Here is a 26,988-nt window from a genome sequence, read left to right as displayed (position 1 = left end):
TCTAGGGGCGCCTGGGTGGCCCAGTTGGTTAAGCCTCCGACTTCGGCTCAGGTCATGATCTCACGGTTCACGGGTTCAAGCCCCGCATGGGCTCTCTACTGAAAGCTCAGAGCCTGGAGCCTGCTTCGGATTCTGTGTCTCCCTCTCTCTCTGCCCCTCCCTGTTCACGCTCTGTCTCTCAAAAATAAATAAATGTAAAAAAAAAAAATTTAATGTTATTTATCTTAGCATATGGTGAGTTTATAGTATTTTTGCATGAACTAGTATCTTTAAAATGGCCATTTTAATATCTAATATGGTAAATATCAACATATATAACCCACAGAAGCAAAAGCCATTTGGAGTCCTAAGTTAACTTTAAGAGTATAAAGGAGTCTTGAGATCAAAAGGTTTGACAACCACTCACCTAGAGAATTAAATCATCTTTAGATTGACTAGCATTAGTGACCTGGAGTGGCCAGCCAGATCCATGCATACACTGCTTCTAGAGACTCTGAACCTGGTTAATGTGAGATTTTGACACCATGTTTATATCAAGTGAACTCCCCTATTGGACAAGGGATGTACCAATTAGATCCCTCTCCAAGAATGTGGAATTGAGAATGGCAGCTGCAGGGAACTGAGTTGCAAAGTGGCCAGAGTAGGAGTCAAGGTGAGCCAAAGCATGTGCCAGAGAAGTTAGGGAGGGAGCAGAGAAGGCCAGTCTCGACAAAGACTAGAGTAGATCTGCAGAGACAAGAGAGCCAAGAGACCTTGCAGGCCCTGGAGACACAGGAGCCTTGGCTCCTGACTCTTTCTTTGCTCCAGGGTCAGTCCCCATAAGAAAGTATTGTACATCTTTCCTTTGCCCTTAAACTACCTACATGGTCTTACATAAGGCCTCCTTTACTTAATATAGATGGGAGTAGGTTTTTATTGCTTAGAATTGCCAGAGCTCAAGTTAAGTCCCAAAATAACTATACAAACTTTGGAAAAAACCCAAATGTCATGTCCATCCATCAAATGATGAATAGACGAATAAAATCAGGTATATCCATACCAGGGAACATTAATCCACCAAGAAAAGAATCAATTACTGTTCCACACTCTAATTTGGACCAACCCTGAAAACATCGTGCTAAGTAAAAGAAGCCAATCATAAAAGTCCACACTTTGCGTGATTCCTTTCAGACTGGAGTCCAGAACAGGCAAATCTATATGACAGAAAGTAGATTACTGGCTGCTTAGGGATGGTAGGACAGGGAAAGAGGGATAGCAAGTGATGGGCAAAGTGCATGGGATTTCTTTTGTTTTTACTGCAGGAGAATATACATAAAATGTACCATTTTAGCCATTTTTAAGTGTACGATTGCACTGCATCATGTACATTCACACTGTTGTACAACTCTCACCACCACCCGTCTCCAGAACTGTTTCATCTTCCCCAACTGAAACTCTACATCCACTAAACACCAACTCCCCATTTCTCCTCCCCTCAGTCCCTGGCAACCACACTTCTAGTTTCTGTCTCCAGGACTTCCACTACTCTAGGAACCTCATGTCAGTGGAATCAAACAGCATCTGTCCTTCCATGACTGGACAATTTCACTTAGCACAATGTCTCCAAGGTTTATCCATGTGGTAGCATGTATCAAAATTAACTACATTTTTAAGGCTGAATAATATACGACTGTATTGGGAGTTTCTTTTTGAGGTGATAAAAATGTCCTAAAATTGACTGTATCATATCTCTACACCAAAAACCACTGAATCGTATACTTTAAATGGATGAATTGCACGGTACACAAGTTTTTAACAAAGTTGTTTTGAAAAAATTACCAAGCCAAAAACAAATACAACTACACAAAGCAACCACGAAATTTAAAAATGATTGGAGGGGGGGCACATGGGCGGCTCAGTCGGTTAAACATCTGACTCCTGATTTTGGCTCAGGTCATGATCTCATGGTTCATGGGATCGAGCCCCGCATCAGGCTCTGCGCTGGCAGTGCAGGGCCTGCTTGGGATTCTCTCTCTCCCTCTCTCTCTCTCTGCCCCTCCCCTGTTCACTTGCTCTCTCAAAATAAATAAATAATTTTTTTAAAAAATGATTGTGCAGGGGCGCCTGGCTGGCTCAGTCAGAAGAGTATGCAACTCTTAATCTCCAGGTCATGAGTTCGAGCCCCACATTGGGTAGAGAGATTTAAAAAAAAAAAAAAAAAAAAAAAAAAAAAACCTTTAAAAAATGTTTTTTTAATAAAAGAAAAATGATACTATAGCAGTCCAAATTAACATGCCACATTTCACAGATTCTAATTACCACATGTGTCCACATCTTAAGAACTCTAAAGTCAGGGCACCTGGGTGGCTCAGTCAATTAAGCATCTAACTCTTGATTTCAACTCAAGTCATGATCTTACAGTTTGTGAATTCACGACCCACTTTCAGGGCAGAGCCTGCTTGGGATTCTCTGTCTCCCTCTCTCTTTGCCCCTCCCCTGTTTGTACTCTCTCTCAAAAATAAACATAAAAAAAAAACAACAACTTTAAACTCAATATGCATCCTATAATCAATGGCATTATATGATCTAATTAGCAGCACTTTTTCTTTAATCTTCGAGGTAAATAACATACACAAAGACATCTTTTTAATGAGATACAGTATTAGAGAGTTACTGCAGCCAGTAAGTCTTCAGTTTCTGCCTAAATTTTCCCCTGGAGACTTCACATTACAGAAATTACTATTTGCTTATTTTCATTTTAATTTGTTCATCAACTCTTAGGATAAAGAAAAAAAGTTAAGGACACTAATATTACAGTGATTTACAATCTAAGGCCCTTTAAAAACCAGGTAACATTTACAGTACTTTCAAAAAGCCTGAAAGAAATACATATATAAAGACAGAGAAGGACATCCTTAGCACAACCCCAAAAGCACACACAAGAAGACGGGTATCTTGGCCTTATAAAATATATTTTTTTATTTTTCTGTACAGTAAAGACACCTTAAAACAAACTAGAAAAAATAAAACAGCAAAATTTTGATATAACAAATATATATATTTCTTACAAATCAATAAGAAAAAAATGATCACAATGGAAATATAAGACATGACAGAGATATGGGATCAACAAAGGAAAAAATTAATGAAGTCAACTTCATCAATAATCACAGAAAAATAAAATCATTCTTTCCAAAGAAATTGGCAAAATATTACAAATAACACCTCCTATTGGTACAAGTTTGAAGAAGAAAAAAGCACTCTTTTAGACACTACCGGTGTGTTATGTAAAATGGGTACAAATTGCTCTCTAAAGAAGAAAGAAGGAGGGGCGCCTGGGTGGCGCAGTCGGTTAAGCGTCCGACTTCAGCCAGGTCACGATCTCGCGGTCCGGGAGTTCGAGCCCCGCGTCAGGCTCTGGGCTGATGGCTCAGAGCCTGGAGCCTGTTTCCGATTCTGTGTCTCCCTCTCTCTCTGCCCCTCCCCCGTTCATGCTCTGTCTCTCTCTGTCCCAAAAATAAATAAACATTGAAAAAAAAAAAAAAAAAATTTAAAAAAAAAAAAAAAAAGAAAGAAGGAAATATACATGATAAGCCTTGAAAATACACATATCCTCAGGGCACCTGAGTGGCTCAGTCAGTTAAGTGTCTGGCTCTTGACTTTGGTTCAGGTCATGATTTCACAGTTCAGGAGCTGAAGCCCTGCATCAGGCTGGGCATCTCTCTCTCCCCGCCCCCCGCTCTCCCCCACTTGCTTGTATGAGTTATTATTTATTATTTAATAAATAAATAAACTTAAAAAAAAGAAAATACATATATCTTCTACCACAGCAATTCCACTTCTAGGAATCCATTTGATTATTCAGTACAGAGATACCCAAAGATGAATGCCTGAGAATGCTTCTCAAGGAATTGTCTTAAATATCCAATACGTTAGCTTGGAAAATATTCTTTAAAAAATTTAGTTAATAGCAATTTTTATTTAGAGTATGCCACAAGAAGACCACATATGAGAACATTCTGTTTTATAAAAGTATGATTTGTGTATAACACTTGTATCCAGTTTTTCAAGTGTGCCTGTCATATCTTCGTAAGATTTTAAGACCAAAAGCAGGAATGTCACATGTTCAACAAATATCTATTGAGCAATACACTATGTACCAACACAGCTCTGAACACTGGCATAGAATGGTGACCAAGATATGCCATCTTATTGTGAAGTGATACAGAAATAGACAAATAATCAAAAGATAATATGATAAAGTGCTATTAATAAAACAGGATGAGAGAAGGGTGCTTGGGTGGCTCAGGCAGTTAAGTTTGAGCCATGAGTTTGATGCCCCACGTTGGGCTCCATGCTGAGCATAGAGCTTGGCTGAGATTCACCCTCTCCTCTCTCTGCCCCTCCCCTGCTCCTGCGCACTCTCACACACACACACGAAACAAACTTTAAAACAAAAACAAAACAACAAACAAAAAAAAACAGGATGGGAGAGAAGGGACAAGGGAGACATTTCTGGCATTTCTGATGGGGTGATCACAGAAAGCCAATCTCAGTAAGATGACCCTATGCCCTGATTTCCTGAAACAGACCCAATTTACAGCTATTGTCCTAGTGCAGTTATTAATTATGCTCCATTTCCTTCTCAAAACTGTCCCAGTTTGGGTAACAAATTATATTCTAAGATGACTTTTGAGCCAAAGCTTGAAAGATGAGAAGAAAGCTAGCTAGCCTTGAAGGGACAAGAGCAGCCCTTGGAGAGGAACCACACAAGTCTTAAGGCAAAGCAAGGAGGCCCAAGGAGAATAAGAGAGGATGGCAGGGGTAGAGGCCGGAGAACGGGCAGGGGGAAACTGAGATACCTCCCTCTGTCTTCTGAATATTAATCCTTTTTCTACCTTTATGTGACAAACGTTTTCTTCCAGAATTCATAACTTGTTTCATATTTCTGAAGGCCTTCTCTATCCCAAATTAAAAAAAATATTCTCTACATTCGCCTCGTATACCCAAGGTTTTATAGATATATATAAATACATATATATACACATATATATACACACACACACACACACACACACACACACTTAGCTCCTTAATCACCTAAATTTTTTTTCTAAAAAATGCTAAGGTAGGAATCTAGCTATATTTTCTTTACCAATTGATAGTTAATTATCCCAACAAAAACCTTTCTTTTTTTTTTTTTTTAATGTTTATTTATTTTTGGGAGAGAGACAGACAGATAGAGCGTGAGCAGGGGAGGGGCAAAGAGAGAGAAACACATAGAATCAGAAGCAGGCTCCAGGCTGTCAGCACAGAGCCCAACACGGGACTCGAACTCACAAACTGTGAGATCATGACCTGAGCCAAAGTTGAACACCTAACCAACTGAGCCACCCAGGCGCCCCACCACAAAAACCTTTGTGAACATGTCTGTCCTTCCACACTGATCTGAAATGCCATCCTTATTACAACCCAGCAATTTCAGCACATACTCTAAAGAAACTCACACATTGTACTTACATACAAAAAGATGTTTACTGCAGCAATGCAATCGGCCGCATATTAAAACCACCTGGTCACAATCAACAAAGCTAAAAGTCAACCAATGGAATGGGAGAAGATATTTGTAAATGACATATCAAAGGTTAGTATCCAAAATCTATAAAGAACTTACCAAACTCAACACCCAAAAAAGAATAATCCAGTGAAGAAATGGGCAGAAGACATGAATAGACACTTTTCCAAAGAAGACATCCAGATGGCTAACAGACACGTGAAAAGATGCTCAAGATGTTCATCATCAGGGAAATACAAATCAAAACCACACTGAGATACCACCTCACATGGGTCAGAGTGGCTAAAATTAACACCTCAGAAAACAACAGATTTTGGTGAGGATGTGGAGAAACGGGAACCCTCTTGCACTGCTGGTGGCAATGCAAACTGGTGCAGCCACTCTGGAAAACACCTAGCAATAGCACAACTAGGAATTTATCCAAAGGATACAGGAGTGCTGATTCTTAGGGGCACATGTACCCCAATGTTTATAGCAGCACTATCAACAAAAGCCAAAGTATAGAAAGTGCCCAAATGCCCACCAACTGATGAATGGTAAAAAAACAAATAAATAATAATACATATACATACGTGTATATACGTTATATATATACAATGGAATACCACTCAGCAATAAAAAAAAATGAAATCTTGCCATTTGCAACAACGTGGATGGAACTGGAGGGTATTATGCTAAGTGACAAGTCAGAGAAAGACATATCATATGTTCTCACTCATATGTGGAATTTGAGAAACTTAACAGAAGACCCCGGGGGAAGGAAAGGGAAAAAAAAAAAATAGTTACAAACTGAGAGGGAACGAAACCATAATAGAGTCTTAAATACAGAGAACAAACTGAGGGTCGGTGGGGGAGTGGGGGCGGGGGGGAGGGGAAAATGGGTGACAAGCATTGAGGAGGGTACTTGTTGGGAATATCACTGGGTGTTTTATGTAAGTGATGAATCATGGGAATCTACTCCAGAAGCCAAGAGCACACTATATACTCTGTGTATTAGCTAACTTGACAGTAAAACTATCTTTAAAAAAAAAAAAACAACAAAAAACCACTTGGTCAACATTCCCCTCCTATACACCTGCACAGTGTTTCAGGTGGAAGGGGAAAAACCAACACAGGAGGTTCCTGGTGGTGGTGGTATTTGTTTTATTTTGTTTTTCAAAATAGGTGTTGTATGTATGACTTTAGAGTTTTTAAAAGTACCACAGAATACAGGGGCACCTGGGTGGCTCAGTCGGTTACGTGTCCGACTTCGGCTCAGGTCACGATCTCACGGTCCGTGGGTTCGAGCCCCGTGTCGGGCTCTGTGCTGACAGCTCAGAGCCTGGAGCCTGTTTCAGATTCTGTGTCTCCCTCTTTCTCTGACCCTCCCCTGTTCATGCTCTCTGTCTCAAAAATAAATAAATGTTAAAAGAAAAACTTAAAAAAAAAAAAAAAAGTACCACAGAATACAAAGAGAAAAATCTCCTCACCCTGGTCCCCCAATTCCTACCCAGCTGTCCTTCCAGAAGGCAACCGAAGTTACTAGGTTCTGAAGTATCCTTTAGAAATATTCTACATACACAGGGGTGCCTGGCTGGCTCAGTTGGTAGTGCGCGCAACTCTTGATCTCAGTGCGTTCAAGCCCCATGTCGGGCACGGAGCCTACTTAGAAATAAATATCCTACACACACACACAATTCCCCCCATACATAAATGGTAGCACAGCAGATACATACTGTTCTATATGTTGCTTTTATTAATACATCTTCCTCAATATGTCATTCTCATGAGTCCATAAAGAGCTTCTTCATTCTTTCTATTGCTGTGGACTATTCCACGATATGAGCATTCACAAAAGCATTTTATAAATGCATTTTATAAAAGCATTTTATAAATGGCTTTATAAAGCCATGCATGGAATGGAGAGGCAAAAGGCAAAATCTTAGCTCAAAGTCATCCAATTTTTTTCCAACAGTGGTCCACATGATGAGACGTCCATGTAGTAGGGTGGTGTTGGTGTTTGTATTTTTGGTTTTGTTCATTTTCAGCGATGAGGACTCCCTGAGTTCACCCGTATTCAATGTCACTCAAATATGATTTGTCCGTGTTTCCCTTGTCAGTAATCCTTCACGATATCCTAGTTTTGATATGTGACTTTAGGGAAGTTTAACTTGAATATCTCAAAAATAAAATAAAGTCAGGTACTATCAGCCCAACGCAAGTGGCAACAAAATCTCAGCAAAATCAGAGAGTAGCCCTCACAGGCATACAAATTTATGGGTCAAAGCAGGCCCCACCCTTGGTCACAAGAGAGGCAGCGTGGAGACCACTATGACTTCCTTCCTCCAAACTTACTCATGAGACACTCAGCAACAGTTCAGAACTTTTAGTTTTTTTAATTTTTTTTAATATTTATTTTTTGAGAGAGAGGGCACGAGCGGGGGAGGAGCAGAGAAAGAGGGAGACACAGAATCCAAAGCAGGCTCCAGGCTCTGAGCCATTGGCACAGAGCCGCACATGGACCTTGAACTCACAGACCGCGAGATCAGGACCTGAGCGGAAGCCGGACGCTCAACCAACTGAGCCACCCATCCGCCCCTAGAACTTTTTGTTTTTTAACCAGACTCTTTCCTCAACCATCTTAACTGGAAACCAGATGTAAAAAATATACACAGGAGAAACACTCCAATTCAGTGAGAATGGGGACCCCCCCCCCGAAGCTATCTTTTCAGTCTGCCCCCCACCCCCACACCAGGCAGGGCTCACCAAGATGCCTCTTTTAAAAGAATTCAGTTTAAAGTTAAGGCTGAAGGGGAAAAGACCTTAGGTGGCAGTTTCAAATTTTACAATCAGTCTTTAGCACCAAACCTCATTAACTCAGGGTTAGTTACATTTTTGACACTTGACAGCAAAACAGCAAATCCTGTTCTTCTTCCTTCCACACACCGTAAAAATTCTGTGAAATGTTTCAGAAACACAGTCAAGGTTTTATGTGCAACCCCCTCATATCATAAACATACATAGCCATATTTTAGGATGAGAATATACTAAAACTAGATGCCATTGTTATAAGTGAGAAGAGCATATTCCATCTGAATTTTATGAATAAACCCCAAACTAGCCTGTATTTTGTAAACAGGCAAGGAAATGTAGTAAAATGAAACCGGTCTATTTAAATTCCTTTTTGAATCTTCCCATATTAAAGTAAAAAAGACACATCAATTTACCCAACAGGAAACTTCTGCTACAACAACAAAATGTCAAACACAATCCTCAAAAAAATAAAATAAAATAAAAATCCAATCCCCTCTCACTAGGAACTTCTGGCTTTTGGCCTACAATCTTTGCATAACCAAAATGTACTTGGATAAGTTTTCAAGGTGGCCTAAGCTATCTTGGAAAAAATAGCTAAAAATATACTTCGCTGTGGCAGGACCGCAAATACCTCTTCAGATAAGCAGGAATGAATCCACTGAGGGCCACAACAGAGGGGAAGCCCACATTTCACCAAGGCAGAAGAAGAAATACACTATTCAATTTTATTTTAAATGATCAAAGAATAAAACCCTTTGGTACAGAAGTATGGGATAAGAGAATGGCTTCTGGGACACTGCACATGACAAAATATTAGTTATTAAACTGAGACAAATCAGGTCACACGAATTCTCATAAAGCAGCCCAGCTCTAGTCCAAATCCAAAAGTATTTTAAGCAAGGAGAGGCTAAGGACCACCTGCCTGGATTATCCCAGCCACCTAAGACTCTTGAGACTGGCCTTGACTTCAAGAAAGCGGACCTCCTGAGTCCATCTAAGAGGCCGGTCTCCAGAAGACACTAGGAATCATCTAAGTGGATTCTGTAATTTGTATGAGATCAGAGAGGTGTTGAACTGGACTAAAAGTTCTCCTGTAAAATAAACTAAAGCATTCTTCCCTTTAAAACAACAACAAAGGAGCTACTATGGGGGAATGCCATTAACAGAGTATTTATTTTACTTGTAGCCTCTTTTGACATTATGACATCTTACTTAGAAGGCAGATGAATGGGAGCTAAAGAAAAATGGCCTTTCAGGTTAAACTATCCCACCCCCAATCAAGTATGATATTGAAAGAAACACATTAATAAGGACATAACTATTTGATTAATCTAAGAATACAGGCATTCAAAAAGTAATTCTTGAACTTAGAAAACAAAAAATGTTGCTTTCACCCTAGAGTGAGAAAGGAGGAGTTTCCCAAGACAGCAGTAGTAGAAACAACACCAATGAGAACTTTGTGGTACAGTTGCACTCTATTGAACTAATTCTCTGAATTGAGCAACATTCATTCCTTCAGCTGTAAGAATGAATGATTTCAAAGCCAAAATGGACAACTCTTTGCCAATTCTCTCTTCACAAAAGAGCAGTAATCCAAGGTTAGAAAAATGTTAAGCTTAGATGCTTGACCAAAATTAATAGATAGGAGAATACCTAAGGAGAATAATTTTTAAAGTTACCATTTATTGAGCCTTTGTTACATCCTAGGCAGCATACTAAGAGCTTGGCCGACAAGCAGCTCACCTAAAACACTAGTTCCATTATTATCCCTCATTAAGGCTTTCAAGAGCCTAAGTAACTCTCAACGTAATTTTTTTTTTAACTCAGAGACAGATCTCTCAAATATCATGTTGTGCTGCCTCCCCTTTGACCCACTAAGAGAGACTACTAAAGGTTATGGAGCAAAGTAAAATAAAGCTAATGAACACACTCTATTTCTAGGGCATACACCAAAATAAAGTAGAAAAAAAGCAACTGACTTAAAATTTACTGAATGTTAAGGGAACCTGGGTGGCTCAGTCGGTTGAGTGTCTGACTCCTGGTCATGATCTCACTGTTCCTGAGTTCAAGCCTCTACATTCTCTCTCTCTCTCTCTCTCTCTCTCTCTCTCTCTCTCTCTCTCTCTCTCTCAAAAGTAAATAAACAAACATTAAAAATAATTATTGAATGCTAGACAAAAAACAAAGCCACCAGACACATGTGAGGGGCAGGGACCATCTCGGTTTTGCTCACATGGCCTCCCCAGCACCTGACAACAATGCGTGGCTCTCAACAACACCCGTTCCAACAGCAAAACAGCAAGTCCTATTCTTCCTTCCACACACCGCCCCCCAAGCCTCTCGGCCTTCTCCATCTCCACTACCCTACCCCCCATCATGTCATGCTACAAGAAACTCCTAACTGGACTTCCCACTTCAATACTTTTCTGTACTCAAAAGGCCGTATGATCTTTTTCAACCATAAAGCAGAACGCGTCACTCTTCTGCTTAAGACTCCCCAGGGGCTACCGTGCACTTCAAATAAAATCCCAACTACTCACTATGGCCCACAAGGCCCCACCTGATCTGGCCTGCTTCCTCTCTCGATGGCTCAGTAGGCCCCAGCAACATGAGCTTCCTTCCAATGCCTTCATCCCGAGCCAAGACCTTCCTTGCCTCAGGCCTTTGTCCTTCTTTCCTCTGCCTGGAATGCTCTTCCCGGCTCATTCATGGGGCTGACTCCTCATCAAACTTACGGTTTCAGTTCAAATGTCATCTTCTCAGGCCATGCCCAACCACCTTATAAGGTGGCTTCCCATCAGTTACTCTCAACCACGGAAGCCTTTGCGTTTATAGATTAATCACAATTTGAAATGGATCTGTTTTACTTCATTATAGTCTGTCTCCCTCCACTAGAATATAAACTCTCTGATTCCCTATCATATTTTCTCCTACCATATTTTTTAACAAAAGAAATATAGGGGCGCCTGGGTGGCTCAGTCGGTTAAGCGTCCGACTTCAGCTCAGGTCACGATCTCACGGTCCGTGAGTTCGAGCCCTGCGTCGGGCTCTGGGCTGATGGCTCGGAGCCTGGAGCCTGCTTCTGATTCTGTGTCTCCCTCTCTCTCTGCCCCTCCCCCGTTCATGCTCTGTCTCTCTCTGTCTCAAAAATAAATAAACGTTAAAAAAAAATTAAAAATATATATATATATAAAACGGAGAGAACTTATTTGCAAAGTTTGAAAACCTACTGAAGAACATAAAAAAGTCTATTTGAACAAAAGGAGAGGAAGTACATAGAGTCAAGCTTCCAAAATTAACCTACAAATTCAATATTCCTGATCAATATTCAGTATTCCCCATAAAAATCTCAGCAAGATGTCTTTTTGAACTTCACGGAATAATCTAAAGTTCATCTGGGAAGACACAATTGCCAGAATTGTCAAAGTCTGAAAAAAACAGAGCAATGAACAGGTGACTAATCCTGTCGGTATTAAAATCACAATAGTAATTTAAAGGATATGGTATATACAACAAGAGATCTAGAATGTAATAAATTGCAAACAGTTCCAAACATGTTTAGTAAATGACGAAAGCTGCAAATATAATCAGTGGGACAAAGGATGAATTATTCACTAAACGGTGCTGACACAATGGGCTATCTGGAGGAGAAAACATGCACACATATGCCCCCCCAAAATATAGATCTCTACCTCACTTCCTATACTAGAAATAAATTCCAGATGGATCAAAAAATTAGAAGTTAATAGGAAATTTTTTAAAAAACATTTAACTATTAAATTAAAATCTGGGGACTTCTTGGTCTTAAAAATATAAAAAGGTATTGGGGTTCCTGGGTGGCACAGTTGGTTAAGCAAGCCTCCAACTTCGGCTCAGGTCATGATCTCACAGTCCATGAGTTCGAGCCCCATGTCAGGCTCTGTGCTGACAGTTCAGAGGCTGGAGCCTGCTTCAGATTCTGTTTCTCCCTCTCTCTCTGCCCCTCCCCTGCTCATGCCCTCTCTCTGTCTCAAAAGTAAATAAAAACATTAAATATATATATTTAAAACATTAAAAAACATTAAATATATATATATTTATATATATATATAGTTTGAAGTCTTCTCAATCATGTGCCTCAGTCACTCAGTTCTTACAACAGCCAACGTTACCAGTTTCTTGGGTTTCATTTGAGAAATATCCTATAATATACAAGCAAATATGTATACATTCTTTTTTTTTTTTAAGTTTATTTATTTAAGTAATCCCTACACCCAACGCAGGGACCAAACTCACAACCCTGACATCAAGAGTCACATGCTTTTCCAACTGAGCCAGCCAGGCATCCCTATTTTTCCTCTTTAAAACAAGCAGTAGCATGCTATACAATAATATCCCTCATTTATTTTTTTAGTTTAATAGATGGGTGAATATCTTAAATTTTAGAGTAAGATCTTTCTAATAAGCATGAAACCCAGAAGCCATATATAGACTAATAATGAAGACACCTAACATTATTATTTACTTACTATGTGCCAGCAAATGTTATTTATATTATCTACATTCTAAAAATAAGGAAACTAAGGCTTAGAGAAGTTAGGTAATGTGCCCAAGGTCACACAGCCAGCAGAGAGCAGGGTTGGATATACTGGACTACATAATAACACAAAAGAAAAGCTGGGGGGCAGTAGAGCACACTTATGTTTACAGAAAGTGAACCCCTTAATATACAAAGAGCTCTTCAAATCGATCTAAAAAAGGCCAATAACTCCATCAAAAAATAACCAAAAGCAGACAGTTTATAAAAGAAATACAACTCCCCTGATTAAAAAATGTCCAACCTCAGTAGCAATTCGTAAAAAACCTATTAGAATCACTCCCCCCCCCCTTCTTAAATGATCAAAATGTTTTAATTTGTAACATCCAGTACTGGCCAGGGCTTGGGACATACTCATACACTTGTGTCAATATCCTCCCAAATCTACACTATTCATTTAACAGCAATTCCACTTTTGGAATCTATCCTACAAAGCTGCTTGCACAAGTATACAAAACAAATATACACAAATAATTCACCTCAGCTTTGTTTTTCTGGGGGGTAGAAAACACAACTAGCTATAAATTGAGTAAAGAAATCATGGTATTTTTCATAAGTGAAATACTATGTAGCCGTTAATGACAGAAGTACCTCTAAATATACCAACATGCAACAGAAGTATATAAAAGAATGATATGTTACAATCCCATAATCGTACAGGAAACTGCACACACACACACAAAAAAAAATCGAAAGAATATGCAACACTTAGAAGATTTTATCTAGGAAGTGGTACTTTCAATTTCTCTATATACTTCTACATTACACTTCTGTAAAATAATGTATTGCTTATAATAGATGAAAGACAAATATTCTAAAATAACACATCCTCCTGCACTCACTGAAATGGTTTTATGTGAATATACAGCAACTTCTTCCACCCTTTCCCTCCTGCTCTGTTCAGTTCCATCCTCCTCTCTCTCCCCCCACATCCCCCCCAACACATACACACCCACACACATAGAGTTAATGGACTATATACTCCCTACATCTGGTATATTACACTGTGTATATTTTAGGCTGTAACTCCTAGAAAGCACAAGTTTTGGTTTCCTTCCAAATACATAAAAGTTATTGTAATTCAAAACTGAATTAAAAGAACTTAATCAAAAGTAATACAAAGTTAAACATCTTTGAACAGGAGTTCAAAGACATGATGATTACAATTTAAAACAAACATTTCAAATTATACAATCTATACAAATCTATATGCTATTGCCAAGGGAAATGAACTGTCTAAAACAGATTGCTCTGATTCTGAACTGTGTATGACAACTAAAAGGTCAAGAAAAGAGTCAGTTAAACAGAAGTATGGGGGGAGAAGGAAACTGTAATCAGAAAGATGACCCTCAAAGCCAAACAAAGAGTGAAATTTTCCAAGAAAAGTGTAACCTCAACTTACTCTGGTTTGACATCAGTTTATTCAAATATAACCAAACAAAAACAGAAAACCCAGCCCAAGTTTTATTCCTCACGTAGACACTGGGTGGGGGGATCAAAATTACTTGGTCATCTCAACTTTCCTCCTCCTTTGCCCTTGACTAGTCTACTTAAAGATTTAATTTTTGATATACAGCTAATCAGTACTATTCTTTCAAAGGGAACCCGCCAAAGATATTCTATAATCCTAAAAACAAACTAACCCATATTCCTAATTCAATTTTTTTCCTACCAGGGAACCATTCCAAAATTCCCTGCATATATAAATTAACATATTCTTATTCTAACATTATGTGGAAATACAAATAGTCAGATGAACCAATCCCATCTTTACTTTCTCTTTCTCCCCAAAATCCCAGTAAACCAACAAAAATATATTTTTTTAAAGAAATGCTTTGATAATTCATGAATTACAGACATTTTTTCTCACTGACACTGGTAAACTTCTACCTGTTTTAAAAAAAAAATTTTTTTTAACGTTTTATTTATTTTTGAGACAGGGAGAGACAGAGCATGACCAGGGGAGGGTCAGAGAGAGGGAGACACAGAATCGGAAGTAGGCTCCATGCTCTGAGACATCAGCACAGACCCCGACGCGGGGCTCGAACTCCCAGAACGCGAGATCATGACCTGAGCCAGAGTCGGATGCTTAACCGACTGAGCCACGCAGGCACCCCAACTTCTACCTGTTTTTAAATTTACGTAAACTATTCATCAAGTTCCCACATGTGTATCAATCAGCTTCTTCAACAGCCCTACCAAGGAACTCTAGCAGCTAGGTTTTTTATGCATTCGACAGATTTCAATTACACACTTCCTGGATGCAGTGTTATTCCAGGAGTAGGGGCAGACATGAGATACAGACATGCTCCCAATGAGCTTATGGTATAGCAGGGATTAAATGGACATGTACATAAATAACTATGATATTATAACAGAGGCATAAGAAAAGCATTAAGAACTTCCAGAATGAAAAATACACATCTTTGAAGAAGAGGGAGTAGGAGGGAGACTTCCTGGCTGAAGTAACATGTGATTAAACGCTCAAAAAATAGGCAGAGTTTAGATGTGGTAGATTTCAGAAGAGTAAGGCACGTTGGCAAAATAGGCATATTATCTAACAGCCCAAATGGAATAAATATGGCATGCTTCAGTATTCATGTGAGGATATCAGTTGAAAAAGAATATGCTTCCTCCTCTAAAATAAGTTTTATGGCATAAGTACCTACGGAAAACTAATACTTCATGTGCACTTTGCAACAGCATTAAGGATACAGTTCAGGAGCACCTGGGTGGCTCAGCCGGTTGAGCGTCCAACTCTTGATTTCAACTCAGGACATGATCCCAGAGTTGTGGCATCAAACCCCATGTTGAGCTCCATGCTCAGTATGGAGCCTGCTTGGGATTCTCTCTCTCCCCCCCCCCCCACCCCGCTCGTGCTCTCTGTAAAAATAAAATAAATATTTAAAAAAAATACAGTTTATGTTCATGCTATTCATCTAAGCTTTTATTTAACAACTGTCCCTTATACTTAAAAAAAAAATTTAATGTTCATTCATTTTTGAGAGAGAGAGAGAAAGGGGTCGAACGAAGAAGGGGCAGAGACACACACACACACACACACACACACACACACACACACACAGAATCCGAAGCAGGCTCCAGGCTCGGAGATGTCAGCATCTGTGTCTCGAACTCGTGAATTGCCAGATCATGATCTGAGCCAAAGTCAGATGCTTAACAGACTGAGCCCACCCAGGCACTCTCCTTATACTTTAAAAAGAAAAAACCCAGGGGCACCTGGGTGGCTCAGTCGGTTAAGTGGCCGACTTCGGCTCAGGTCATGATCTCATGGTTTGTGGGTTTGAGCCCTGCGTCGGGCACTGTGCTAACAGCTCAGAGCCTGGAGCCTGCTTCAGATTCTGTGTCTCCCTCTCTCTCTCTCTCTCTCTCTGCCCCTCCCCTGCTCGCTCTCTCTCTCTCTCTCTCTCTCTCTCTGTGTCTCTCAAAAATAAACATTAAAAGAATTAAAAAAAAAGGAAAAGGAAAACATCCAAAAGTTTGAAAGTGAAGCAAGCAATAGCTAATTTATAAAATAATTTAACCTGTTTGGGTCTCAGAAGTACTGAATCATTGACATAATAAAATTTCTACTACTATAATACTTAAATTCCATGAAATATCACTAGGTCCAGATAACCTCAAGGACATTTTTGTTTAGGAAGATATTCCATCACAGCAGATTCAAAATTAAGCAAACTAAATATTTCCCGGTGATCTTATTACTGATGTAGATCACTACTAATTTTTTTCAACCTATATTTTCATTGAAGAAATTTAAAGTTAAGAAATAGCTTAAATTCAAGACCTAAGGTGAATAAACAATCTCTCATTTCCCATCCACCCTGATTTTTGTCTTAACCAAGTGTCAATCATCACACTGAATCATCCCATGGACAAGATGGTGTAAAGGAATGAGCCCTACACACTGGATGCCAGGGGACTGGATTCTACCACTGTCCAGCTACAACAATGCAGGCAAATCACTTCACTTTTGTGGCCCTCAGTTTATACACGAGTAAAAGGTAAAACTAGATAACCTATGGCTCTATCCCCTAGAATTCTATAAATTGTTAGCATTTTATTTTAACCAATTTAGATTTTTTGGGGGATCACTTTTTTTTAATTTTTTTAACGTTTATTTTTGAGAGAGAGTGACAGAGTGCAAGCAGGGGGAGGGGCAGAAAGAGAGAGAGGGAGACACAGAATTCGAAACAGACTCCAGGCTCTGAGCTGTCTGCACAGAGCCCAACATGAGACTCGAACTCACAAACTCTGAGATCATGACCTGAGCCGAACTGAACATGACCACGCTTAACCGACTGAGCCACCCAAGTGCCCCGAGATCACTTTTAAGTAAAAAGTAACACAACAGTAGCACACATGGAGGAATCAAACTGAAGAATTCCGTAGGAACACTCACGTGGCTTTGTATGATCTGACTTTCAAATGCAAAGAGAACAAACAAACAAACAAAAGTATGTTGTAGCTTAAGACTATCCACATAATATTTTGACCACACAAGCTTCTGGGGTAGAAAAAAAATGGCAGAAGAACAGTAAAAATGTTCAAGGAAAACCACCACCACAAGAATACCAAATAAAAAACAGATGCCCTTATACCATTATTGCTACATGACAGAAGCTTTTCATAGCTTTTCAATACTCCTGGGTCCTGACAGAAAAAGAAATACACAAAATGTTTTGACTACCAGTCTAAATGTACTTCTTGCATCCTCAAACCTGAAAAGGATAAAATATCAGGCAATCTAGAGACTGAGTTATTTGTGCACGTAATTGATGTGCTCAGTTTTGTACCTTTACAGCATTTAGTAATGTACCCTGAACATAAAAGGCACTTCACACCACTTGAACAAGTGAATGAACTATATATGGATCTCTAATCAGCAAATAAGTCCAGACAGAATAAGTTCCAGTCAAGCTTTACTACTTCTTTGCACGTATTCTGGGAAAATGCAACATCTGAAGTCAGAAAAGACAGTAGTAACGAAATAACACTAGACCTCTATTATTCCCAGGCATCAACAAGAATCTGAAATTGCAATTAAGACAGATCACAAAGTACAATTAAAACTGAGTAACAAAACACACACACACAAACACACATACATACACACACACTGATGAACAGCCTGACATTTACCTACACCAATCCCTGGCTTATTCAAAAGCCTTTGCTTCCTATAGCAGCAATGGCAAGAAAACCTCACCACTTCCCAAATAAAAATAAGTAAATAAAAAATAAAAAAGGCTTAAAAAAACTTGACTACATTTGCCTGGCTTTGGAACCAACTTTTACTCAATTAAATTCAAAGAAACAGAAGTTAATTTCAAGTATTTTGTTTTAAAAAATTATGTGGGTACACCAAATACTTAAGTTTTACTCTGTGATTTCATCCAACCAGGTATTCACTTAAAAATCTGTCTTCCTCAGAGGCCATGAAGGGAATCACAGCTATACAGATATGTCACGGGAGATAACAGGCCTATTCAGCTAAATTGTAATGTGAACATGTTTTTCTAATTAGAATACAATGTTTATCCATTCAACAGACATTTGCAGTGTCAATATCCTACACAGAAAATTATTGTCGTACATGGTGCCTTGAATGTAAAGATAAAATCTGAGAAGGGCCTATCCTAACCTCAAGAGGAGATAAGACTGGTACCTAAATACCTAAATACAAAGCAGAAAAGTGTGAATGCCATGAGAGATTTGCAGATAAGCATTTCAAGAGTGCAAAGGAAGTTGTCACTACCTCAGGGAAACATAACCCTTTCAACCCGTTTAAAGCAATTTCATAACTATTAACTTTCTTAGGCTCACAGCAGCCAATCCTAGGAGAGTGGATGTTTCCCTACCATCACAGATGAGGAAACTGAAGCACAGAAAGGTCGATCAAGTTCCAAAATGTCACACAGTCAGTAAAAGTTAGAATCAGGACTCTCTGTATTGTCTTTTCTCTGGGGGAGTAGTTCAACATATGGTAAGCCTTGGGGCGCCTGGGTGGCGCAGTCGGTTAAGCGTCCGACTTCAGCCAGGTCACGATCTCGCGGTCCGTGAGTTCGAGCCCCGCGTCAGGCTCTGGGCTGATGGCTCGGAGCCTGGAGCCTGTTTCCGATTCTGTGTTTCCCTCTCTCTCTGCCCCTCCCCCGTTCATGCTCTGTCTCTCTCTGTCCCAAAAATAAATAAACGTTGAAAAAAAAAAAATTTAAAAAAAAAAAACATATGGTAAGCCTTTTGTAAAAGGAAAGAGTATTTTGGAATTGCAAGCAATCCCATCCTATGTATGTATGCAAGTATGTGCATATTATTTATATATACGTGTGTTAACCTTGATTTACATTGACAGGTGTGCTTAAAGCAAGGCAACTGTGCACTATAAATATTAAAATGAATAAATAAACTTCCATCAGGATTTAACAGAATGAGCAAATACAAACAGTATTTCTTTCTCCAACAACTTGTGTTTATTCCTTCGGTAATTTTTACCCATTTCTAAATAAGACTCTAAAATTGTTCTATCTGCTCCTGAGCCAGGGCCACTTGGTTTATCCAATAAATATCTTTATGAAAGGGTACATTGACAATTTTTTTAACTATTAAAAATCAAATAATGACATCAGCTCTCCAGCTATCGAAGGGACAATCACATCTGACCTATCAGCAGCAGGTATTGATCAAGATATGTTGAAGGAATGAATGAGTATTTGTTGGCGTTTTAAAATCCCGGGCCTGTTGCTCTGGGCTCAGTGTTCGGCCTCCCATCATTGCCTCACCAGGATGCACACAAGGAATGTAAATTTCAATATAATTAGGATACAATTAGGGAAGCAAATCTGATGCAGCTGAATATACTAATCCCAAAGATTAGAATTACCTATACCACTGCTGTCCAAGGTTAACTGCCACGCGATATCAGGAAAAGACAACTGACCCTTCCTGAGCAAACACTTTTCATAAATAACACTCATTCCCACCCGCACCTTTAATGCACTACACCTAATCCAGTTAAATCGAAGAATCCAGTCTCCTCTCCATTTAAGACCGGTTTCTCAATTACTTTCTCAAATCCCTCTTCCTCGAAAAACAGAATTCACCGACTTCACATAGTAAGATACCAATAAAAGGCAGAAGGTACAGGGTTCAGATCTTTGCCGCCTCCACCACTACCCACCCTTCGCCATTACACCCCGAAGTGGTTTGGTTAGAAGGTGAACTAGTTTGCTCTTCACGCACTTGTCCATCGCTGTCACCCTCCCTAAGCCCTTCCACACTCCCAAGACGGCCACCAACTCCGCCTCAGAGTGAGCCCAGGCCCGCCACCTGTGCCGGCCCCACCTGGGGTCCCCAGGCCCTCCCGGTCTCCCTCAGTCGGCCCGCAGGACTCCGCACGCCCCCTCCCCACAGGACACCCGGCCGGCCGCAGCCCATTCTTCCTCCAAACTCCATAAGCCTCTTCCACTCGCCCAGCCCCAGCTCCGCGCCGCGCCCGACTCGCCCCGGGCGGCCGAGGGGAAGAGGCCGGGCGTCCGCGGCGGGTCCCAACCCACCCGGCCCGCAACGCCCCTCGCCTGGCCGCGAAGCCGTTCCTGCGGCCGGCGCCCCGAGAGCCCTCGGAAGCCCCCGAGCGAGCGGGGGCCCGGAGGCCGGGGCTGCGGGCGCCGGGGCCTACTCACCGGGAGCTGGCGGAGCGTGGTAGCCGGCGCGCCCCCGGGCCTGCGGAGCAGGACGCGGCCCCGGCGCGCGTCCCTACCCCGGGACCTCGCTCGGCGCGGCGAGCCGGGAGCTCACTCCAGCCGCCGCCGCCGCCGCCGCTGCTGCTTCGCCACCTTGGCCGCCATCTTGACTCAACCCCTCTCCCTCCCCCCCGCCCGGCTCGGGCGGCCGCGGCTAAGGCGGCTCCGGCGCCGGCTCCTCCTCCTTCCGGAGGGCTGGGAGACCGACTCCCTCCGCTGGCCGAGCGCGGCTCCTACCTCGGCCGAGCTTCCTGGGTCGCCCCACGCCAGGTCCCCCTTAGGTCTCCCCTCCGCCTGGCGGCGGCGGTCCCCTCGAGCCGAGACGGGCCGGGGCCGCGCCGCGCCCCGCCCGGCCGGACCCAGCGCGCTGCCATCGCGCACTCGGGCCGGGAGCGCCCGCCGCCGGCCGGCCGGTCCCCGCGCGCTCGGGGCTTTCCGCCCCCCGAGGCGTGGGAAAGGGAAGGACCCATGGCCATGCCTCGGGCCCTGCGACCCCTTCGCGGCCAGACGAGACGGCGGCCGCCTGCTCGGGCGCCGGGCTGCAGGAAGGGAAGTCAGGTCCCCAGTGCTGGGAGCCAGAGGGGTGCACATCGACCTACCCAAGACACTTGCCAGGGCTGCGGCTGTAATTCGCAACCGGACTTCCCTGATATGTCCATGATGTTCCTTAATCTAAAGTCACACTCGTCCGAAGAGCCTGTGGCCCTCACGACTACGAAGTGCGCTCTCTCAGCCTTACTCTTCTACAGAAATGACTGGACGGTTCCTCATAACCGCGTGCTTTTCCTTCAGAGGAGCCACCACCCCACATCCCCAAATTAAGGAAAAACAAAGTCGGTGCATCCGGATAAGGAGCTAACCATATAATTATGAGAAACTCACGGGTTTTAAGAACGGAGTTACAAAATGGTGCATTGAAGAGAGGAGGGAACTCAAGATGGGGAGGGCGGTTATTTTCAAACGTTTCTTTTTAAACCCAAGGCACTGTAAGGACAAGGGTAGAAAACTAGACGGCAAGGGGTTTGTCTCTGAAATCGAGAAGGCAAAAAGGCGTCGTAGATGCTGCACAAAGTAGAGAGAACTAGATAAAGAAGGGTTGTGGGGCGTCCTTGTAAAACCCCAGCAGGAACCCAACGTCTAAAACCTCTGGCCGGCAACGCGGACTTAAACTCGGAACGCAATTTCGGCAAGCGCAGTTTTCCCGCCGGAGCTCGGGTCTGAGCAGTCTTCCTCCTGCGCAGGCGCGGTACCACTTACGGAGCATGGAAGCGGTGGCTTTTCTGTGCTTAGCGGCGGTCCTAGGATGGGGCTTCCTCTGGGTTTGGGACTCTTGGGAACGCATGAAGGGTCAGAAGCCGGCTGGCTTGCCGGGAGATGGAAGCAGGACCCTCCTGGTGATCGCGCACCCCGACGATGAAGCCATGTTCTTTGCTCCCACTGTGCTAGGCTTGGCCCGCCTGAGGCACCGGCTGTCTTTGCTCTGCTTCTCTGCAGGTAGGAGGCTGTAGGCGGGGCGCTGGGAGCCGGGACTAGGAAGGGTGTTCAGCTGCTAACCTGTTTCAGTCGGCTTCTTCCCCGAAGGGTTCTCTGATGTAGGGAGCTAAGTGAATACACCGAAGGTCCCTACTGTGGGCACTTCTCGGAGAATCGGTGGCCCCAGCCTGTGGACTGTAGCGGCCAGCTTCCCAGGTGGGTTGGGGGACGTCCCCAGCTTAACGTACTTCACTGCCCGCAGAATTGAGGCGCACAAGAAAGCTGCTCACATTTCGTTCCCTTTCAATACCTACATTTCCGCTGGGAACTGCGACTGTACTCCTTATTCTGGGGAACCTTTTTATATGCTAAATGGACCAAGAATAATCTTGGCTCCTACTGTGGGACACCAAACAGAAGCTAAGCTGTATCATGCCTGCTCAGCCCTTAAAGTTGTACTACTCAAGGGAGCAAACGGCCCTTCCTGCTGCTTTTAAAAATCCATTTTGTTTAAGAAAGATGCGTATGTCGAACTGAAGAGATGCTCAGAGCATTAGACTAGAAAATAATTTCATAGGCAATTTTAGAGTTCAACTCCACCAACTACCAGTGAAGAAGCCTGTCAAAGAGTAAATCCTCCTTTACCATACAGAAAAGATGGACTGAGAAAACAAAAACTGACCATGATACTGGATAATGGAGATAATTGCACGACTGTATAAGTGTAATTGAACTGTACACAGACAATGGGTGAATTTTACGTATGTAAAATTATACCTCAATAAAGCAATTTTTTAACAAATGCCCGTGACCGCTTTTCCCATTTGGTTGTGTGTCATTGCAGTTTTTCTACACAGATTTTTTTTTTTCACAGAAACCTCATTTTATACAATTTTATGTTTTTCACTGAACATTATTTTTCACTCGTTTACCGAATTTTTATTAAAAATGTGTGAACACCGCACGCTATTAGAATGGCCAGAATCCATCACCCTGACACCACCAAATGCTGGTGAGGATGTGGAACAATAAGAACTCTTACTCATTGATGGTGGAAATGCAAAATGCTTCAGCCACTTTGGAAGACTGTTCGTTCGGCAGTTTCTTATAGAAACTAAGCATGTTCTTACCAAACCATTTGGCAGTCGCCCTCTTTGGTATTTACCCAAAGGAATTGAAAACATGTCCACACAAAAACCTGCCCACAGGTGTTTATAGCAGCTTTACTCACAATCGCCAAAACTTAGAAGCAACCAAAACGCCCTTCAGTTAGTAAATAGATAAGTTGGTACATCCAGGCCATAGAATATTATTCAGCGCTAAAAAGAAATGAACTAGCAAGTCCTGAGAAAACACGGAGGAACCTTAAATGCGTATCAATAAGTGAAAGAAACGAATCTGAAAAGGCTACATACTGTATGATTCCAACCATATGATATTCTGGAAAAGACAAAGCTATATAGACAGTAAAAAGATCAGTGGTTGCCAGGGGTTGGGGATGGAAAGAAGGATGAATAGGAGGAGCACAGAGGATTTTTCTATGGCGGTGAAAATACTCTATGTTATTATAATAATGGATACATGTCATTATAAACCCATAAGATGTACAACACCTAATGAGTGTATAATACCTAAAGAGTGAATGAAACCTAGTGTAAACCATGGACTTTGAGTGGTTATGATGTGTCAATGCAGGTTCAATTGGGGATATATGTAAAAATCTCTATACCTTCCCCCCAATTTTGCTGTGAACCTAAAACTGCTCTAAAAAGAATAGTTTTAGGGGCACCTGGGTGGCTCAGTGGGTTGAGAATCCGACTTCGGCTCAGGTCATGATCTCCCAGTTCCTGGGTTCGAGCCCTGCCTCGGGCTCTGTGCTGACAGTTTGGAGCCTGGAGCCTGCTTAAAATTCTGTGTCTCCCTCTCTCTCTGCCCCTCCCTCACTCATGTTCTGTCTCTCTCTGTCTCTCAAAAATGAATTTAAAAAAATATTTAAAAAATAAATAAATTCTAGTTACTTAACATATAGTGTAATAAAGGTTTCAGGATAATAGCCTTTTAAATGGTTTTCATAGAGGTAAACCTTAATTTAGTCATCCCTTTATTGTATGCATATTTAGATGTTTTTTCTTCCCCAGTTTATCACTATTACAGATAACAGTGAACATCTTTATGTATTTCGTATTATTTCGATAGGACTGATTTCTAAATTTGGCTATTTCAAGGCTTTGCATGCAACTTGCATCCCCAAAACATACCAATTTATAGTCTCACTGACAGGTAGTAAGATTATCTGCCTTAATATAACATGCTCTCTAGCACTGATTAGCATTTTTTTATGTTACTAATTGGTATAACACTTTATCCCCTCAAAATCTTTTTGTTGCCAATAAGATTAACCCATTTTTCATATTTATTGAGAATATGGATCTAAGCACTTTTTTTCTCAGCTTGTCCTATTAAGGATATTAATTGTAGACAGATATAGGTTATGGCCTCATTGTTTGCTTTTAATAGTATTTATGTTTTATATTACAACTGTGGGAGTCAAATTATAACAAATTTGTTCCAAGATCTATGAGAGAAACCTGGGTTTTATTTTCCAAGTATTATAGGGGCGGTGGCTTCCTTAGTAAATTTCTCCTTATTTTTCAGCAGGTTGAGCCAGAAATTAACATTTTTTTCAAGTGAAAAATTATAAAGCATGCCCTTGGTACATATTAAACACAGAATCTTTGTCTTTCAGTGTTTTCTCTGAATCGAACTTGCCATTTAAATTGTTCTCTCTTTGGGGACCTGGATGGCTCAGTAGGTTAACAGTCCAGCTTTGTTTGGCTCAGGTCATGATTTCGCGGTTCGTGGGTTTGAGCCCCGCATCGGGCTCTCTTGTAATTTTCTCTTGTAATTTTCGCATTGTTCTCTCTTGTAATTTTTAAATTACTTTTACTTTTTTAAATTACTTTTAAAATCCCAAACTCATTCAGAAATGTACAGATTCAACATCACCCACACTCCTAATTTATTTTAACATGAAAAACAGGAAACTAATAACTTGTGATACAACATAGTAAAAGCTGTAATGGCATGATAGAGAAAACTATAGATACAAAATGGAGAAAAGTATGAATTCTCATCTCAGGGTTTTAGATTAAAGAAACTTCTCCAAAGAGGTTTTCTTTCAAGCTCGTCTTTAAAAATAGGGCTAGGTAGGGGAGACTGGGTGGCTCAGTTGTTTAAGCCTCTGACTTCAGCTCAGGTCGTGATCTCACAGTTCATGAGTTTGAACCCCAAGTCGGGCTCTGTGCTGACAGCCTGGAGCCTGCCTCGGAGTGTGTGTGTGTGTGTGTGTGTGTGTGTGTGTGTGTGTGTGTGTCTCAAAAATAAATAAACATTAAGATTTTTAAGTAACCTCTAGACCCAACCTGGGTCTCAAACTCACAACCCCGAGATCAAGAGTTACACGCTCCACCAACTGAGCCTGCCAGGTGCCCCTGTATGGCTGTAGCTTTTATACACCATTATCTGGTATGATGAGCCCTCTGATTTGTTGTTCTTTAGGGCATGTTTGCTATTTCTGACCTTTTTTCTTCCAAATACATTTCAGAATAAGTTTGGTCGTGTTCAAGGAAAAGTGTCTGGCATTTTTATTGGGATTTCACCAACTCCGTTGATGAGTAAAGGGGAAGCTAACATATTTTCCATATAGTCCTTCCCATCTATGATCTTATAGTCTGTCTTTTCATTTACATTGGCCTTCTTTAATGTCTGTTAAATCATTTTATAATAAGTCTTACATATGTATTGAGACGATTAGTAATTCTGTTCTTTAATCTGTTTCTCATATCCAGAGGCTCTCGTTGCAAATATTATAGTTTTGTTACATTCTCATAGTTTGATGCTCTCTTTATTTCTTTAAACATATTAAATACATCTATCTGCTTCTAATAAATCCAGTGTTTGTAGTCTGTGTGTCTGATTTTGCTCTTTGAGTAACTTACTCTGAGTAACTTGTTTCCAAGTGTATTTTGTGTTTTTTTTTTTCCATTGTGAGCACATATTTCTTGGAACCATATTTATGGTAATATTTGGATGATTTATATTTGCTTCAGTCAGGCACCAAAGGGCACTATCTACCTTCGATCACTATAAACCAAAATTTTAGATTGAGATTTTTTTCAGGCTACAGGGGTAGTATAAATTTAGGGCCCAAACCCAAGTGTGTCAGTTGTCTAGTGCTGCGTAACAAATTATCTCAAAACCTAGTGGCTTAAAATGATAATTATTCCTTCTCGCTCATGGTTCCAAACTGAGCACAGTAGTCTCTACCCCACAATGCTCAGTACCTCAGCTGGCCAACCCAAAGGCCATCGGCCACAACAACAACAACAACATATGGTAAATCCGTGTGGCTTGGGCTTCTTCTCAAGCTGGTAGCTGGGTTCCTGGGCAAGAACCGAGAGACAGCGAGCCTGTGCTGGGGGTAGCCACATTGCCTTTTATGGTCTAGCCTTGGAAATCAGGCAGTATCACTTTCACCACGTTCTGTTTGTCAGGACAGTCATAGGTCCCGTCCAGATTCAAGGAGAGAAATAGACTCAACCTGTTGATAGAGAGCAGCAAGGTTCTCTAAGTGCATGTGGGACTGGAAATATTGCAGTAGCTATTTTTGGAAAACACCGTGTGCCACACCAAGTGAAGACAAACATGTAGTCAACAATTCTCAAGGGGTTGACATTTTTCTTATTTCCCTTTACACTAGAAGCAGGTCTGACAGAGACCTGTCACCATCTCTGTCTAGAGTGAGTTTTTTTCTAGTTTCCCTGTTGTAAACA

At 41.3% G+C, this 26,988-nt stretch overlaps 2 protein-coding genes across 16 annotated transcripts in view; one reads left to right on the top strand and one right to left on the bottom strand.

Moving 5' to 3' along the window:
* NCOR1 (nuclear receptor corepressor 1) overlaps window positions 1-20,795 on the bottom strand; it is a 161,978-nt gene extending 141,183 nt beyond the window's left edge. For 9 of the 14 annotated variants that reach the window (XM_030296172.1, XM_030296182.1, XM_030296177.1 and 6 more), the window contains exon 1: window positions 20,624-20,795. The gene's annotated coding sequence lies outside the window, so the exon portion shown is untranslated. The remainder of the gene's footprint in view (window positions 1-20,623) is intronic. The other 5 variants (XM_030296185.1, XM_030296181.1, XM_030296186.1 and 2 more) reach the window with 1 other exon arrangement.
* A 431-nt stretch (window positions 20,796-21,226) lies between these two features.
* Window positions 21,227-26,988, top strand: part of PIGL (phosphatidylinositol glycan anchor biosynthesis class L) — an 84,158-nt gene continuing 78,396 nt past the window's right edge. For both annotated transcript variants that reach the window (XR_003964750.1, XM_030296192.1), the window contains exon 1: window positions 21,227-22,177. Coding sequence is in view for 1 of the 2 variants with exons in the window: in XM_030296192.1 (XP_030152052.1) it covers window positions 21,946-22,177 (232 nt within the window). In the remaining variant the exon portion in view is untranslated. The remainder of the gene's footprint in view (window positions 22,178-26,988) is intronic.

Source organism: Lynx canadensis, chromosome E1, assembly GCF_007474595.2.
Source record: "Lynx canadensis isolate LIC74 chromosome E1, mLynCan4.pri.v2, whole genome shotgun sequence".
Classification (NCBI taxonomy): domain Eukaryota; kingdom Metazoa; phylum Chordata; class Mammalia; order Carnivora; family Felidae; genus Lynx; species Lynx canadensis.
The sequence above is the reverse complement of the archived record's forward strand: the minus strand, read 5'-3'. Positions and strand labels throughout refer to the sequence as shown.